Genomic DNA, 16,101 nt, shown 5'->3' on the forward strand with positions numbered 1-16,101 from the left:
AATAAACCGAAACTAGCAACAGATACCCCACCAAGCAGGGTGATACTGAATTACCGACCGTCTGGCAAGCGGATCTACTTGAGTGCTGCTGCTGCTGCTGCTGCTGGGTTGTCGGTGATAGGTTGACTGAGGATATGCTCTTCTACACCAGCACCGCGTGCCGCTTCTCCATATGGGGTGGGAGGATTTGCACTTTCAATTTAATTTACGTTGAAATATGAGAGCATTAATCTGCAAGCGGCTGAAAGTGTATTATGAAGGATTATGGTCTAATAATTCATTAAGGATAATAGATTGTGGCAGCGACACCGGCAACGCTCTGGTAAATGACGGTGGTTTGCATAAAGTCGTATGTTGTCTGTCTGTGCTGTCCGGCTACTTACCATACCAGCGAGTATATAAGATCATATATGATTTAGTTTGCCGTTTCACTTTCTGTCGCAAGTTTGAAAAAAACATACTCTAAAACTAAAAAAAGTAATCAACGAAATAACCATTTAAAGCTGTTTCCCCTAACTATAGTTATAAAACTTTCAAATATCGGTATCCCAAATAAATGTCACCCCATCTGCTATAATAACAATAAATTATAATACGTTACGGGTGAACGTGTGTGCCGCCATGTGGTTTTCGCATTCCTTCCAGAATCAGAGCCTTATAGTAAAACGTGTATAAAAGCACTGTTCAAACTTTCACCATAACCTGGCGTAGGTACAGCATAAAGAACATTATTAATTTGTCTTTCTAGAGTGTAACGCGTTCTTCACCTATCCCATTCCGATGTCTTTCATGCAGGCTATAATGTGTAGTTTTCATCTGTCTTCAACTGAAGGTACTGTGCTGTGAGTGCCAGTATGTAACAATTATTTTATAGTCCTACATTTAAAGTTTCAGGGCATTCAGAATCAGGGTTGCCACCTTCATAGATTTTTTTTTATTGTCACAGATTCATTTAACAATTTTTGGGTGCCGATTTTTTCACAGAGAACTTTTATGAAAATTTGACAGATTCCTGTAGACTTTTGTAAATATTCTGGTATTCCACAGATTTTTTGGAAATTTCACAAAGATTTTCATTTCGCTTAAACTAATTTAATTTAAATGAATGTCTTACAAGTGAGCAGCTCGTCGAGTCTCGCGTGAACGGTTAAATCTCTCCACGTCAAAAAATGTCAAAGAAAATTTCGGGAAAAAAACATACATCTCAGCAACTCTAAATAATCATGTCCCACGTGAAGACGCTAAAAAAAGATTGAATAAATTTGTGGGAGCATTAAAGATGGAATTGTATAGAAGTCTAAGCAGACTCTAAAAATCAGCACTTCCTCGCTAGTGATAAATTTGCACTCATCGTTTTCACAGGGCAAAAACTGAAAAAAGTCAAATTTACAGAGATGCAGGTTAAACTGAAAAAGCCTCGAAAATTATAACCGAAAAAATCAGTTTTATATTAAAACATTTCTTCAAATGAAACTTTATTTGCATTTTAATTTAATTCGTCTTTCTTCCAGTTTGCCAATAAGAGGGATCACATAACAGTAACTCTCTAAGGCAACTCTTTGTGCGAAATATCTCTTGGAGCATCGATCTCATTTTCCTGTTTCTAGTTGTGCGGATGATCTGCACATTGCAATTTGTGTTGCTCTATTTTTTATCGGTGCGTTTCACGATTTGTGCGCATTGTGTGAGGAAATAACAATTCTGAATGTTGCAACTACCCGCAACATGCTGGCCGCTCTCTAATAGTGTTTTCGTTTTTATCTGATTCTACACCGGTGTAGTGCAAAAAAAAGATAGACTTATTACACCCAAGTTTGAATGAGTGAAGCATCTATTACACCGGTGTAGTGCACTGTCAAAAACGAAAATGCCACAAAATGACTAATTTGTGTCCATGAAAGTGTACGCACGACGCGATGCAACTGTACAGTCAATAGGCAATTTCGGAAAGCGACTAAAATGTTGCGACTGGTTGCATCTTAAAATTAGTATGTGGCAGCCGACTTGTCCACACACATCTTTACATCACTTGTTGCGAAAGTGGCCTTAGAAAGTAACAATACGTTTCGATTTTTGAACAATGCTTCGTTTTTTGTCTCCTGTTCTTTTTTGATGTTCGTAATGAAGAGAGATGATCAAAAATCAGGAAGCAAAGAGAGAAAGAAATCAATCAATCAATGGAAATCGACTCAAGAGCACCTCTTTAGTTTTTTTCATTACACTCTATATAAGTGCATTCTAAATTGCTCTCATTCTGGTTCAAATAAAACGATAATGACAGGCCGAACATGTCTTCCTTTCTTGATGAAGAGTAAACAACGAATCAGGAATCAGGAATCAGAATATATTGGCTTAAATGGCACGTTCCCCGTATGTTGTCGGGGATTTGTGCCTTGCCGTGTGTTTTCATCATTTACTGAGCGGAAGGAAAGGACAAGGAGGTGTGGGAAAGTAGAATTGGAAGGGTGGGAAAAATAACAGCACAGTTCAACTTGCCTGCGAATAAGCCTAAAGCTCTTTACCACATTGAATAAGAAACTTTAGTATGTCTCTGAGTTTCAGTCGTCCAAACATGGTTTCGTCTATATAGGGACAGCTGAAGACTCGAAATCGCAATTTCGCTACCGCTGGACAGTTGCATATCAGATGATATGAGGTAGTCGGATTTACAAAGATCACATGAAAAAGACTCAGCGCGCTGAATAGTTGCCATGTGATAATTGAGTTTGCAGTGGCCGGTTAAATCATCGAAATAAGTATATATTGCATTCATACTATGTTGCGTTTCGGCTTCGCCTCATCAGAAACCGACACTAACACATTGTCGGAATAGATTAGCGCCGGCTTGACGCAAATCCCTTAAAACTAAAACACACTATGTGTTTCAATCAAACGACTGATCAAACGTGATGTCCCGTTCGAGCAGAAGTTCAGTTTATGCCGATGAGACACAAGTGAAGCCGAAACTTGTATTGGCTTAGCAGGCCTATGCGAAAGCACTATGCTATATTTCACCCTAAGGAGGAAAATTTGGTAAAAACCAAAATTTCTCACTAGGGTGAAAATTTGTTGGTAAAAACCAGTCTTTGTACAGGAGGGCACAAATCCTTATTTCATACTATGTTTTCACCCTAGTGAGAAATTTTGGTTTTTACCAAATTTTCCTCCTTAGGGTGAAATATAGCATAATATATTGCATTGTTCAAAGCTCTGGTTCTGAAATAAAACTTTTTTTTTATTTCCGTCGGTCTCTGTCCGCAAGTCAGGGAGACAACTTCCCCATCTGGACCCTATTTTAAGGCCCATCGATACACGAACCGGGACCAACAATTTTACTTCCCTTGCGAAGGAAAGCGTAGCTAAAGAAATGTTTTGCCTCAGAAAATCCCAACGACCTCGACTGGGATATAACCCAGATCCACAGGGGTAAGAAGCTGTCGCACTTGCCACTTAACCATTTGACAATATCAAACACATTGTGTGAATGTACACATAAGTTATGAATGTAAGACACTTTTCCAATTTAAAATGTCATAAACTTGATTAAACGCCAAATTCGCGTTACGTCGCAGAACCGGCAATAGTGACAGGGCGCCCAATCAGACCCAACCCTCACCACATCCACAAATCGCCTGCAAGGTCAGAAATTTCTTGGCTCATTTTGAGATTCTCATCTCACTAATCTAATGTGAGACGTGTAAGTAGCGCTTTGCCCCTATAATATGATTATTATCTGCCTGGCAGAACCTAATTGACAGGGCGACCTTGGCTTCCACCAGTATTTCGGATCTTCGTTCATAAACAAACAAAGTAAACGAGGAATGAACAATAACTTTTGCCGCGTTTCTTTCCTCCAGCTCACCCTTGCTGCTGTTCGCTGTAACTGCTAATCCACGACTGCTGATCGTGATGACAGGAAGGCGACGGATTCTTCGGACCGACTGAGATTACAACTGTCGAGTTATATATATGCAGTCGGCCCCTCCGGCTTTGATTTGTATCTCATATCAGGGGCGGATCCAGAAATTTTTTTCGGGGAGTGTTTGAAATTTAGATTGCAAAAAGAACACTGTAAAATTCGTATTACGTAATAACATTATTTAATGAATATATGTTTTGTTTGTCAAATTGGGTTTGGAATGATTTTAAATTTTGAAACTAATATAAACTTTAAACTAACATAAAATTTCTCATCGAGAAAAAATATTTCGGAGGGGTCCGGACCGCAAGGACCCTCCCCTGATTACCAAGCGAAACAATAGTAGTGGCACGCTGCACAGCAGGCCCAGGATGGCACTGAACCAATTCAACCATCGCTCAAACATTACCGTTCAATACCATTTCAATTTATTTTGAGCAAAAACAATTATATGTTTTATACTACACGTATACCAAGTTCGGAATTGTAGCGACGAACCTAAAATGATGGCCAACAAATCTGTGTCTAGCAAGCGTTTTGCGGATAAAGTAAAAATGACCTGAATGGTCATAGTAAAATAGTGAAATACATTATGGATCGTCCACGAACAAATCTACAAAAACAAACACTTCCAAATGGGGCTTTTTGTGGTACTGGTATGACCGAACTGAGCATCTTTGACAGGTACTGAATCAATAATGTGTTTTTTTAACTAAACAAGGTCAACTTTTAAACATTTCAGAACTGCGCCCTATCGAGAAAATTTGAGCCGTCTCGAAACCAATCCTACGTTAAATCTTTTTTTTCCGAAGTTTGAAGTCGACTCTGTCCAGTTTCATCACATCAGGAATGCTGTACTGCTTCCGATCAAGAAATCCAAAACAAATCTAAACGGGAAAATGTAACTGCATATTATTGTAGGTCCCGTAACCTGAAAACTGGCGAACTACATCGGATATTGAAATTTATTGTTCACATTTTTTAACTTAATGTCTATATTTCGGTCATACGCTGAAGAGAAGAATTTGAATCGATAAACCCAATTTATCATTTTTGAAAGATGAGATCATTTTTAGTTTTATAGCTATGAGAAGAAAACTCCGAAAAATTTAACAACATCAACAACAAATAATTGTTTATATATTTTGTCTGCATTGTGAGAATTAATATTTGTAATACAGAATAGCGGCACGAAGCTAGATCCGGCCAGAAGCCGATAGGACCCTCGTATTGCTTTAACAGAGAAAGCAGACTCTTCTGTAAACACTCCTTGTGGTATATTATTCCGTTTACAGTCCCGGTAGTCACGAACGGCGCACTTCGTTAGCCACATGAGCAGATCGCTTTCCGAATCATGTATTTCCTGGCAAACTTGGAAAATTTCTGCTTCCTTACTTCCTCTGGAATATGAACATTGTGCTAGACGGTGAAGAACAGTAACCCCGGAAGTCCGCCTTGACGTAAACCTCATCATCCATGACTTTGTCAGCATCTAGGTGTATAGTTTCCGGGCCCGTGACATTCCCACCGTATTTTGCCGTTCGTCACGATTTGAAGCCTTCAGCATTTTGAACATAAGTAGTTCCTCTCCGTCCTTGGCTCTCTGAACTTGACAGATTCAAGTTTTTGGCCAAATTCCTAACCGAAGCATTGGGACCGCTTAAACGCTGTCTGTCGCTACACGCTTGTGAACATGATCATTTATAGCACATCCTTTCTGACCGCATTTCACCTTCCGTTCGATGCTCAGAGTTTGATAATAACGTTTAAACACACGACTCACAGTTGACTGCACGATTCCGAGTTTTTTTTTTGATGCTCCGATAAGAGAGTTGAAAATGTTCCTAGTGCTTGCTACGTTTTCTTTCGGGTGACGCCATTTTTTCCAAAATTTCGAAGAACTGACAGCGATAGAAATACCCCGGTCAAAAAAAAATGCGGACGAACATGGTCAGGCGATTTAAACAGTTTAACGTTTGACTCAACTCGCCCGTGCTAATTGTCCCTAGGAATAAATGCAATTTGCGAATGCGATTTAAAGGCAATTTCAACACTTAGACAAATTTTCTGGCGGCTGAAATGGAATTGGTTGTTTTTTGCGTTTTTTAAACATGGCGGTTCATGTTTGGCTTAAGCTTAAAATTGTTTTTTTTTAAACAATTGGCGTATTCTCGCTTGTATTTTGTTTGTCTAGTGCACTTCATTTAGCCAACGAATGTGGGAAATTGTTGAATTGTGTATAAGTATAGTGGAACAAGATCTCTGACCGAAAGTCAGATTGTGGTAAGTTTTGGTGTACAATACCAATTTAACCATAGTTTGGTGGTGAGTAGATAATTTATGTGAGTAGATAATGAATCCGAAAATAAGTATTATTTGTAAATTTAATAATTGGCTATTAAGGGCGATTAAATGGCGCGTTCCCTGGGCGATTTGAGAGCAATTTAAGAGCGGGTAGAGCGGCAAAAAATGACGGCGGCAAATCGCCCAAATGATGCATTTAAAATAGCTCCCAAATTTCCAGCAATTTGCTGGCAAATTGTAGGGCAATTAGCGCATCCGAGTTGGCAAATAGCCCCCCGTTAGCCAGCAACTTGCCCTTTTTGACTGGGACAGCTTAACCAATACACTCTAAACTGCTTCTATCCAAATTTGGGTTATTTTCTACAGTGTTTTCCGTTATGCAATTTGATGTGGGACACCCCTTTATTTCAGCGGTTTTACATCTAAATATCGAACCACGGGCCGGCACTATCGATGAATCGTCTGCACACACACCCACGCGAGCTGAATTATTCCAGCAAAAACGTTTAAATGTGGCTGAAAAACAACTTTAGAAACTATCTGATGGCCTTCATCACGAATAAAGACGCTGGTATAACGTCTCACCATCTCTATCGTTTGTTCCCGAATAGAAATGTACAGTAACAAAACCATGATTCTCTCTGTGACAGTACAGTAATTTTACAATATTTTACAGTAAATGCTAGTGCTATGCTACAATACAAAAACAATAAACTTTAACGTTTCTACAGTAAATATCAATGTAAAATCAACTCGATAGAGATGGCGAGTCTTTGTCCTGAGGAATTCAGCATCTTTAGCCGTGATAAAAGCGGCCATCGCACTTTAGGAAATTTAGAACTACGTTTTTAATCACGACCAAAACAAAACGGCAAACTACATCGCCATATAGCTGTCATTTCTGATGTACATTTTACAGCAAGAGGAGAACGGCAACCTATCGAAATCCTATGTTACGTTTAAAAACATGTGCAACGAAATTTGTTACATCTATGTGTATCGACAAAAACGTGATGGAAAAAAACCAAACGAAATTTACATCAAAAACAGTAACGAGCATAGTGAACAGCAGTGAATTATGTTTCATAAACAAATACACTCTACGGAGGGTATAATCAAATTTAAGTATTTTTCAAGACAGTGCTAATCGTTACCCCGCCGAGTCACAGTCAGTAAACTTTGATTCGGTAAGTTGTGTTGCAAAACACGCGTATCTATCGTAGATACAAGTGATAGAGGAATTAAAAAGTCAGACAAAAATGCTCTTATGGAGTTAAGCAATTTTTACTTATTTTAGGCTTGAATCGTTTTCAATAAATTATAAACAAGTCCTTTGTTAAAATAACGAATCATAAATATGTGTTTGGTTTTGAATAAGGTTACCAACCGTCCTTATTTTCAATGTCATGTCCATAATTCTGACGAGTTTGGGAAGTGTCCTTATTTTACCTTAAAATTTAGCCTGAAACTTAGACATATTTCATAATTTTTCCGATCAATTTAATTTCGAGAGAATGAAACTTTTCAATCATCATTTTAATTTACCATTACCTTCCAGTGCTTTCTGTCAATAAAGTTACTTGCATACACTTGGCGACTCACAGCAATCACGGCTTACGGCTTGCTTCACTTACAATTCGGACAGCGCAGCGCATCTATTGGTCGGATTTGGATTGTTGTGATAGCAACAGGCCTGTTAATCTCAGGCGCATTTTGTTTTAACATCGGACTTCTTCAACTTTCGCTTGATAATTGCCCATTACGTTTCAATTTGCGGGCAGTTGGGTGAATTAATATCCTTGTGGACGAAATCTTCATAATTGTCACCACTGGCACCACTGCTCATCGTTTCTTTTTAGGGTGAAAAGCTTGGTTTTCAGTCTGCAGCTGAAAATTCCTTGATAGATGATTTAAAATTATTTCTTCACAAACCAAACAATCAATCACGCTATATTCTGGGCAAATTTATCGCCGAAAACAACCTTGAAGTCGCTTGGTATCTTGTACTCTGGCCACAAAAAACGTTTGTCCGGGAGCATGTAGACAGGGGTTTCCTACATAAGTGTGTGCAGGACCAATTTTTCAATTTTTAAAGTAAAATATTTCTAACGTTCCAATACAGGGGTCCCGTTTCAGAATTTTAACTAATTCCGTAGAATGAACAATTAGTGCAAATAACGAAAATAGTGGATGCTGTCAAAGCAGTAATTTTCTGCACCATGATTGGTCCGTAAGTCCCAGGTTTCCTCCTACTATCGTGACATTTGTCATAAATATTTATTTTGAATGGCATCAGCAAAGTAGCCAGTTGTGCGGTAATAAAAAGGAATTCGTCAAGCATTTATTAAAAGTACAAGTCACTGGCTGTTTATGCAAAACTCCTGGTTGCCAAAACTAACAGACAAAAAAAATAACTTAATAAACCGTGCAGCCAAATTTACTGATTTTCTCTACGCGTGTCTTTATATTCAAAACATCGTCTTTGACTAGAACCAGTTAAAGAGTTTAAAGGTTATTTCACATTCAGTTACTGTAATGAATGCAGAAAAACGTATTTTAGACATATAAATTTCAAAAGTTCGTTATTTTGTTCGAAAATGATTTCTTTCAGAAATATTTAGAAAAAAATTATGAAATAATGTGATCTTGTTCCCAGGCAAATGTGGACAATAATGGGTGATTACTCACAAATTGATTTTTGAGCATTCATTTCACCATACGCGGCAACACTTCCCACGCGACTCGCCGAATTCGACACATGCTGCGAATGTGGTCCATTCCGGTCGAAAGGAAGGATGCTGATGAAGCTTCTACGGTCGCAGCCGGCTCCCGTGTCTGGTGGAAGCATCAAGGTGGAGAAGCTTAAATTAAACTTTACTGTATACATGCTGGAAATTTCTCTGCTTCATCTCGTTTCGTTATAATTTAATTAATTACGCTTGGTCTCATCTGTCCCCATCCGCGCCAGGCTACGATAATGGAGTAGACTAGACGACTGACGTTCCGGTACCGGTTTCTCTCTCCCACAGGTCCGTGGCAACAAGCACAGTCTAATAATTCGGAATGTCACATACCTGGATCTGGGCAACTACACCTGCCAGGCTTCGAACAGTCTTGGCAAGGACCGTGGTGCCCTTACACTGAGCGGTTTACCAACGATCTGTTACTTCGACTCGGTACGTATATGTTCCTTCCTCAACCACCGACAACGTTGTGATGTAGTTTTAATTAAATTTTAATCCACTCGTATATCAATCAACGAATTTCGGCTTTCCGCAGTGCCGTTGTTTTACTTTGTGAGCTTTCACCACTACCTATTTCACTGATGGCATTTTCTTGCGAATTTACAGCCGACCCTAAGCAGCTACCGGGATCAGTACAACATTTCCTGGACCGTTCAGAGCTACTCCCCAATCCGGGAGTACCGGTTGTTCTACCGACTACAATCATCGTCCAAAGCACATCTGCTACATTCGGCCGGCCACGAGAAGGTGCTTGATAATCACATCTACAACAACCAGGCCGGTGGTACACACAACATCTACAGCAGCAACCCGTACAGCACCGGTACCGGAACGCACCTAGGCGGCGAACAGTGGGAAAACGTGGTCATTCCGGAGATGCTTGCCGATTACAACAGTCTCCACGGAGGACACTACTACAACTCACCGTACAGCTATCAATCCGGCACCCGGCATCGGATGAGCTTCCAACTAAAGAAACTGCAACCGGGCAGTAATTACGAGGCACGTGTCCAAGCCCGGAACGATCACGGCTGGAATCGGTTGTCCAGTATATTTCACTTCGCTACCCGGTCGGAAGGTAAGTGTTAATAACAGTTACATTCAGAAAAAAAATCGAAACTACTTAGTATCCAACAGCATATCAAGCCAGTTACCACCGAAAATAAAACGTTTCCTTTCCCTATTTCATTTGCAGACATGGAGCTAGAACCATCCGCTCAACCGGCCGTGCACGGTGCCGGCCTGCTTGATAAGGGTCTGCTGAGCAGCAGCGACGCGGCCGCGCCTACTTTCCATAAATCATCGACCCATAGCCTGCTGGTGCTTGTTCTGGCACTGGCTGCCATCGTCGTAGGTGCGATGGCACCGCAGCAGCCACAGCCCGTCTTATCGGCATGATTTGCATTATTTCCGTTTACCAGTCCAATAAATCACTAGGCGATCTACGCACCTAATTAAGGCTAAATAGAATGGCATACACTGCTACTACTACTACTGCTACGAGGAGTGTGTGGAAAATTCACTGCCGTGTGGGGCAGAGCTTGGGTACATCAGTCTACATTCTTAAGTCATCGTTCAATGCCATAGTCGAAAATAGTGACAGAATTGCGCCGAAGGTATCCCAACCTCGTTCAACATTTGTTTAGTTTGAGCTACCAAATTCAGGCAAAAGCTCTCCCATACAATCGACTATTTAAATTTAAATCTTAACTTGGAATACATTTCACAGTCAAACCAACGGATTATTATAGTTCATTGAATTCATTTGCCATATTTTATACCAAAGAAGTAGGAGAAATTAAAAAAAGTGAAACAAGAGACTTTGAGAAGATCGCAAACGACACTAAAAAGAAAGATAAAAATATGATTAAATCTAAAGAGTAAAATAGTGCATATTTATTATGTAAACATTGACCTAGAGTAAACTTATTTTACAAACTGTAAAGTGGAAAAATTATCGTGGACCGTGTTATCGTGTAGAAATAATTTATTCTATCAGGAAGACAGGAAAAGCAGCAAGTCAGTCGTAGTGAAAGGACCCATGACCAGTAAATGTAGTGATTTTAGATTGCATATAATTTTGCCCGCACCATTTTTCACACTCGATCAATTTAAACATAAATTCCGAAGCATCGCGAAAAAAAAACTTTCCATTTTGCTTTTCCAGAATCAGTAAACTATCAAATTTTATTACCTAGGAAGAATAACTACTTGTAAGTTAAATAAACAAATTTTATAGTTTATTAAGGGAAAAAAACATCAAAACAAATGAAACTTAAGAATAGGCCTTTCTGAACATAAGCACACATCACAGCAAGCTGGTCGAGGAAAAAGCGAATCAGTATTCACATACACACCTACAGCGGCACCACGCGTTCATTATTTTAACAGCTTGATGATGTGAACGAGCGAGTTTTAAAACTTATCACGTAAATGTGAACAAACGCATTTTACCGCCGATTAGTCGTGAGAAAATTTTCCTGTAAATAAACATTCCATTTAGAGAGATAGAAAAATGAAGAAAAACCAAAGTAACACAATATCATCAAAACGTTAAAACCAAATCGTCATAAAAATTGCCAAAAAACTCGAAAAAAACTATAGTAAAAGCTACGCCATATTACCGATTGCTTGTAAACAATGATGCACACACACACTCATACAAACCATGTAAATCTGATTGATTTTCATAACTTTGTTTTTGTGGGACCATGTTGAACGAAAAAAATAATAAACTGATTACAAAAACATACAAACTGGAGCAGAAACATGATAAATCTGTCCATTGTTGTGTACCGTCGAGTCCGATGGCAAAACCAGTTGATAATTGGAGGATAATTAAAGCTTGTATATCATCGAGGGCGAAACAAAATATACCGGCAACCGAAAATGACAACGATCACGAGAGGCAAATAAAAAATGTCCCGAGCTCTTGAATTGGAATTCAACCCCTTCTCACAAGGCTCATAACCGCATATATACAGCAGTTGTTGACATTTTATCTGATTTCCTCGTTATTCCACTACACCGGAGCCAGATGAACAAATTGTTTTTTTTTTGTACTCTCCGTATCTTTCCCCCGTGTGCACTCCGCATATCAACAACAAACGGGACAAAATACTTCAATAATTGAAAAACGATAATGAAGTAATAAATGACACGGGAATATTTTTTTTAATAGTGTCGAAAACGAAAACCAGCGTCCAAGACGCATGTGTGTACGCGCAAAGTTGGTCAGAAGCACACAAATAAATTCACCAACAAAAAATCCTTTCAATTAAACTAGATAAGCTCGGACCAAGAGAACTGCGGAGAGAAAACATCATTTCTGGCAAGGTTTGCCTCGATATTGTCCAATATTATCAGTACTTTACAAGCCATAATGGCGGCCTTCATCGTTATGTTCGTAATACGTTAAATACCCTTAATTTGGCAATTGTAGTAGGCGCAAATACCTTAACAGCAACGCCCTGTTAGTAATGTCGTGTGTTCATTGAACAAACGTCCGACGCATTGGGCTAAGATATGACGACCAAAGAGAATAGGGAAAGAGACGAATAGTGTGAAGCCAAAAATACCTTATTGAGCAGACCAATCGTGCAATGTAAATAAACATTACTCATGCCTGAGTTGGAGGAGATAAGTATTGTACTTCTATCAAAAAAGAAATTTGAATTTTCATCAGAATTTAGTTCAATCGTGATTGTAAGGTGCATTCTAGAGTATATGTATGAGTAAAAATAAGCTTTAGAATTATTTCATCTCTTTGTTTCGAAATGCACATCGTTTGATAAACAAATCCATCGATCGACATACGGTTTGTTTTCAAAATATAATAGGAGTCATTTAAAGTGCTGCCTATAGAAGCGGTTGCCAAAATTCTAGTGTTGAAATCATCATAAAGGGCGTGTTGCCGTTTTGACTGATTTTCACTCTTCGTCTCTTTCCCTATTCTCTTTGATGACGACTATTAAACTGGGTGATGGCATCAAGAATTATCCAGTAAAGCTCAGCCGGAAATGAGCCCGGGTATTGTCAAAGTAAGGACTGTTAACATATTACGAACAGCGTAATGTTGGCTGCCATAATGGCACGTAAAAAGCTAGATAGACTTTTCCAGCCAGATATTGAGCCGTTTTAATATAATATGAAGGAAAACAAACCCGCATTCGACCTTCCATCTCTTGATTTATCACGTTTTGGTTATTCCGCAAATTTTGATAAACATTATTAAAAAAGAAATTTACGACATATTTTGGACACTATCTGTTGTATACTTCCAAGTCAAGCTTTACAAAGAAACCTTTTCGAACACGTAAAATACAAAATCCAGACAGAAAAAAATATTAACCCTTAAATTGTACATTTCTAGACCTTTTATTCAAAACGACATATCTACAATGAATGACTCTTTGTTTACTTTCTCTTCTGTTAATAATTCGGTAGTTTTAACATTCATCCCTCAACTCTTTGCATAATATGCTAGTCAAAACCACCGTATTTCGATCTGCACTGTAAAATAAGTAAAAAGTGCTACAGTGACGCCGTAAAAATCTAAAGATAAAGTAAACAAAGAAGTCACTCATTTTAGATATGTCTTTTTGAAAAAACGCTCAAGATTTAAATTTACTTCAAGAAAGCATTACTACTACCGGTTCGTCTTGGCGATCGTGGAATTGTGAACCGCTTTCGGTGACATTTGTACAACTGCGAATTTTGACTAATTTGAAGCAATTGGAGATCAATTAGCGATGTTGAAACTATAAAACCCATCGAAAACTATTATATCCTGCATCATACCAAACGAATTGCAAGGAAGTTGGCAATAATGGAGGCAAATGTATGGAAAGGGTCTAAAATATGCAGGAGTCCAAATCAGGTTGCTTACCCTACAGCGCGAATTTGAAGGGAAATAGACGGTTTCTGGACGTTTCATTTAGCCCAGCAGTCGCAGTAGTGTAAAACTTCAAGACTATTTTAAGGGGGTCTGGTGTAGAGGGCAAAAAAATCGACTTCTTTTTTATCCGCTTAGTTGTTAGTATTGAACCTCTGGTACGGTGGTCATGCTAAACTTCTTTTGTTTTAAAAAGCCTATTGTATTCCTCGCGCGTATTTGCTGTGACACACGCAAATTTCAATCTATCGGCAACAATTTTCAAAAAACTTACAGGGATAAAAAACAGTGTAAACAATAGACTCAAAACTTCTACCCAAATTTTTAAGATAATATACCCAATGGGCTATTTTCTACAGCGATTTTTCCGTGATGCAATTTGATGTGGGCCACCCTTTAATGGCGTTTTTCTCGAAATCGCGTTTTTCAAATTGGCGAACAGGATATCTCAAAAACTAATCAACGAATTGACTTGATTTTTTTTATTAGAATGCACAATATTTGTAGCCTGTCGATGAACCACAGAAAACTGAATAAAACAATTTTTCTCCATATTATTTTGAAGAAAAATGAACAAATTTAACAGTAAAATATGAGAATTTTCGATTTTCAATAAGTCATTTTCCGAAACTCGAACTTTTTCCTTTTTTTTTGTTCATCGAATAACTGCAAATCTATTTTTTACAAATCTTTTTGAAGTTCCTATGTCAGACAATTTTATCAAGAGTTATCGTGTTCGCCGCGGCGCTCTTCGACGTGGGAATGGCTATTCTTGTAACGCTCGTACGAGTGTCTCTGCGTGACTGAAATTTTCTTTTCGTGTACAATTAATGTATAAATAAATCTTAAAATTACATAAAAGATCCATTGTTTCCTTGCCTTCAAAGTCTTAAAACAAAATAACGTTCAGTTTGAGCACTCTACACCAAACGTTCCCCTTAAACGCCAGATATATAGCTGTTCGATTGGAGTCGTTTTTGACCGCTGAAAATAAACCCAAACGATCCAAAATAAATTCTCAACAGTTCTCTTTCTACGAGTCTCTCTAGTACCTATTAATCTGTCACACAATTTTTCATTATTTTTTTTTTTCATTTCTCGGGAAACAATAGCAGTAATAACGCCATGGGAGCAGTGAAACCCGTTCACACAGGACTCGAAAAACCAATTGGCATATTAACAGTAGGAGAACGAAGATCAAAGTGCGGCGGTACACTGATGAAATCGCTGACAAACAGGCATGCTATTTATAATTTTCTCGATATAAACTTGAGCACTACATGCCGCCACTCCTGATCAACTTTATAGCTTCATCTGATTATCATAGTGATATATGTAATTCAGTTTTTTGCCGTGAGCGACGCTGTCACTTTAATCACGTCGGGTTATCTGTGGTGAAATTGTCAACATCGAAAATTGCGGCATTTTTATTGGTTTTCTCTTCTGGATCAAAACTAATAATAGGATCAAATATCATATGTGTACATACTAAAAAATTATCAGATCAACTTTTCCTGTCGCAGAGAAAGGACTCAGAAAACGGTAAAATGTTGGATAGTGCAAGATGATGAAGGCTTTTACCCACCCATAGTAATGTGTAAGCGATGCACGTTAGGGTGCAATGCAAAGTATAGTAGGACAAACAGAGATGCAAAAAAGCTTTATGGGAAGGCATTCGGTAGTAAAGTGTCAGAGAAGATCAGAAAAGTGTAAGAAATGATGAAAAATAAACAGAACAAAACAAAACACTATAGTTTAAGAACAGAATAAAAATGCTATCTTGAACTTATGTGAAAAAAACAAAGGCAGATAATATTGTAAATTATATATAAATGATGAAAAATGATTAATAAAAAAGGAACACAATCTGAGTCAATGGTAAAACATTGGTGACTTCCGAAATAATCCCAAAATTTCCTTAATACACTGTGCTATATTTCCCCCTAAAATGAAATTTGGGTGAAAAATATTTTTTCTAGACTGTGCATTAAGGGCACCAAACCTATAACTAAGTTTGCGTTCCGACTTCACCTCATCGCAATCCGACACTGACTAAGTGCCAAGACTAAACAACATGTATTCCTGAGCAAAACCCTAGCGACGACTGCATATCAAGAAAACTGGCAACTCTGTCCAGAATCTGGAGACAGTGACATCAACGCCACTTGCGAGTAAAGGTGGTACTTCCCATAGTGATGCACACACACATACACTTTTACATTAAGCTTCCTACCTTCATA

General features: G+C 38.4%; 1 protein-coding gene across 1 annotated transcript in view; it reads left to right on the forward strand.

Moving 5' to 3' along the window:
- Positions 1 to 14,862, forward strand: part of LOC131692337 (protein amalgam-like) — a 402,252-nt gene extending 387,390 nt beyond the window's left edge. The window contains exons 6-8 of the mRNA XM_058979317.1: positions 9,253 to 9,399; positions 9,574 to 10,045; positions 10,163 to 14,862. Coding sequence (XP_058835300.1) covers positions 9,253 to 9,399; positions 9,574 to 10,045; positions 10,163 to 10,365 — 822 coding nt within the window. The 3' untranslated portion in view covers positions 10,366 to 14,862. The remainder of the gene's footprint in view (positions 1 to 9,252; positions 9,400 to 9,573; positions 10,046 to 10,162) is intronic.
- The last annotated feature ends 1,239 nt before the right edge of the window (positions 14,863 to 16,101 follow it).

This window comes from Topomyia yanbarensis, chromosome 3, assembly GCF_030247195.1.
Source record: "Topomyia yanbarensis strain Yona2022 chromosome 3, ASM3024719v1, whole genome shotgun sequence".
Taxonomy (NCBI): Eukaryota; Metazoa; Arthropoda; class Insecta; order Diptera; family Culicidae; genus Topomyia; species Topomyia yanbarensis.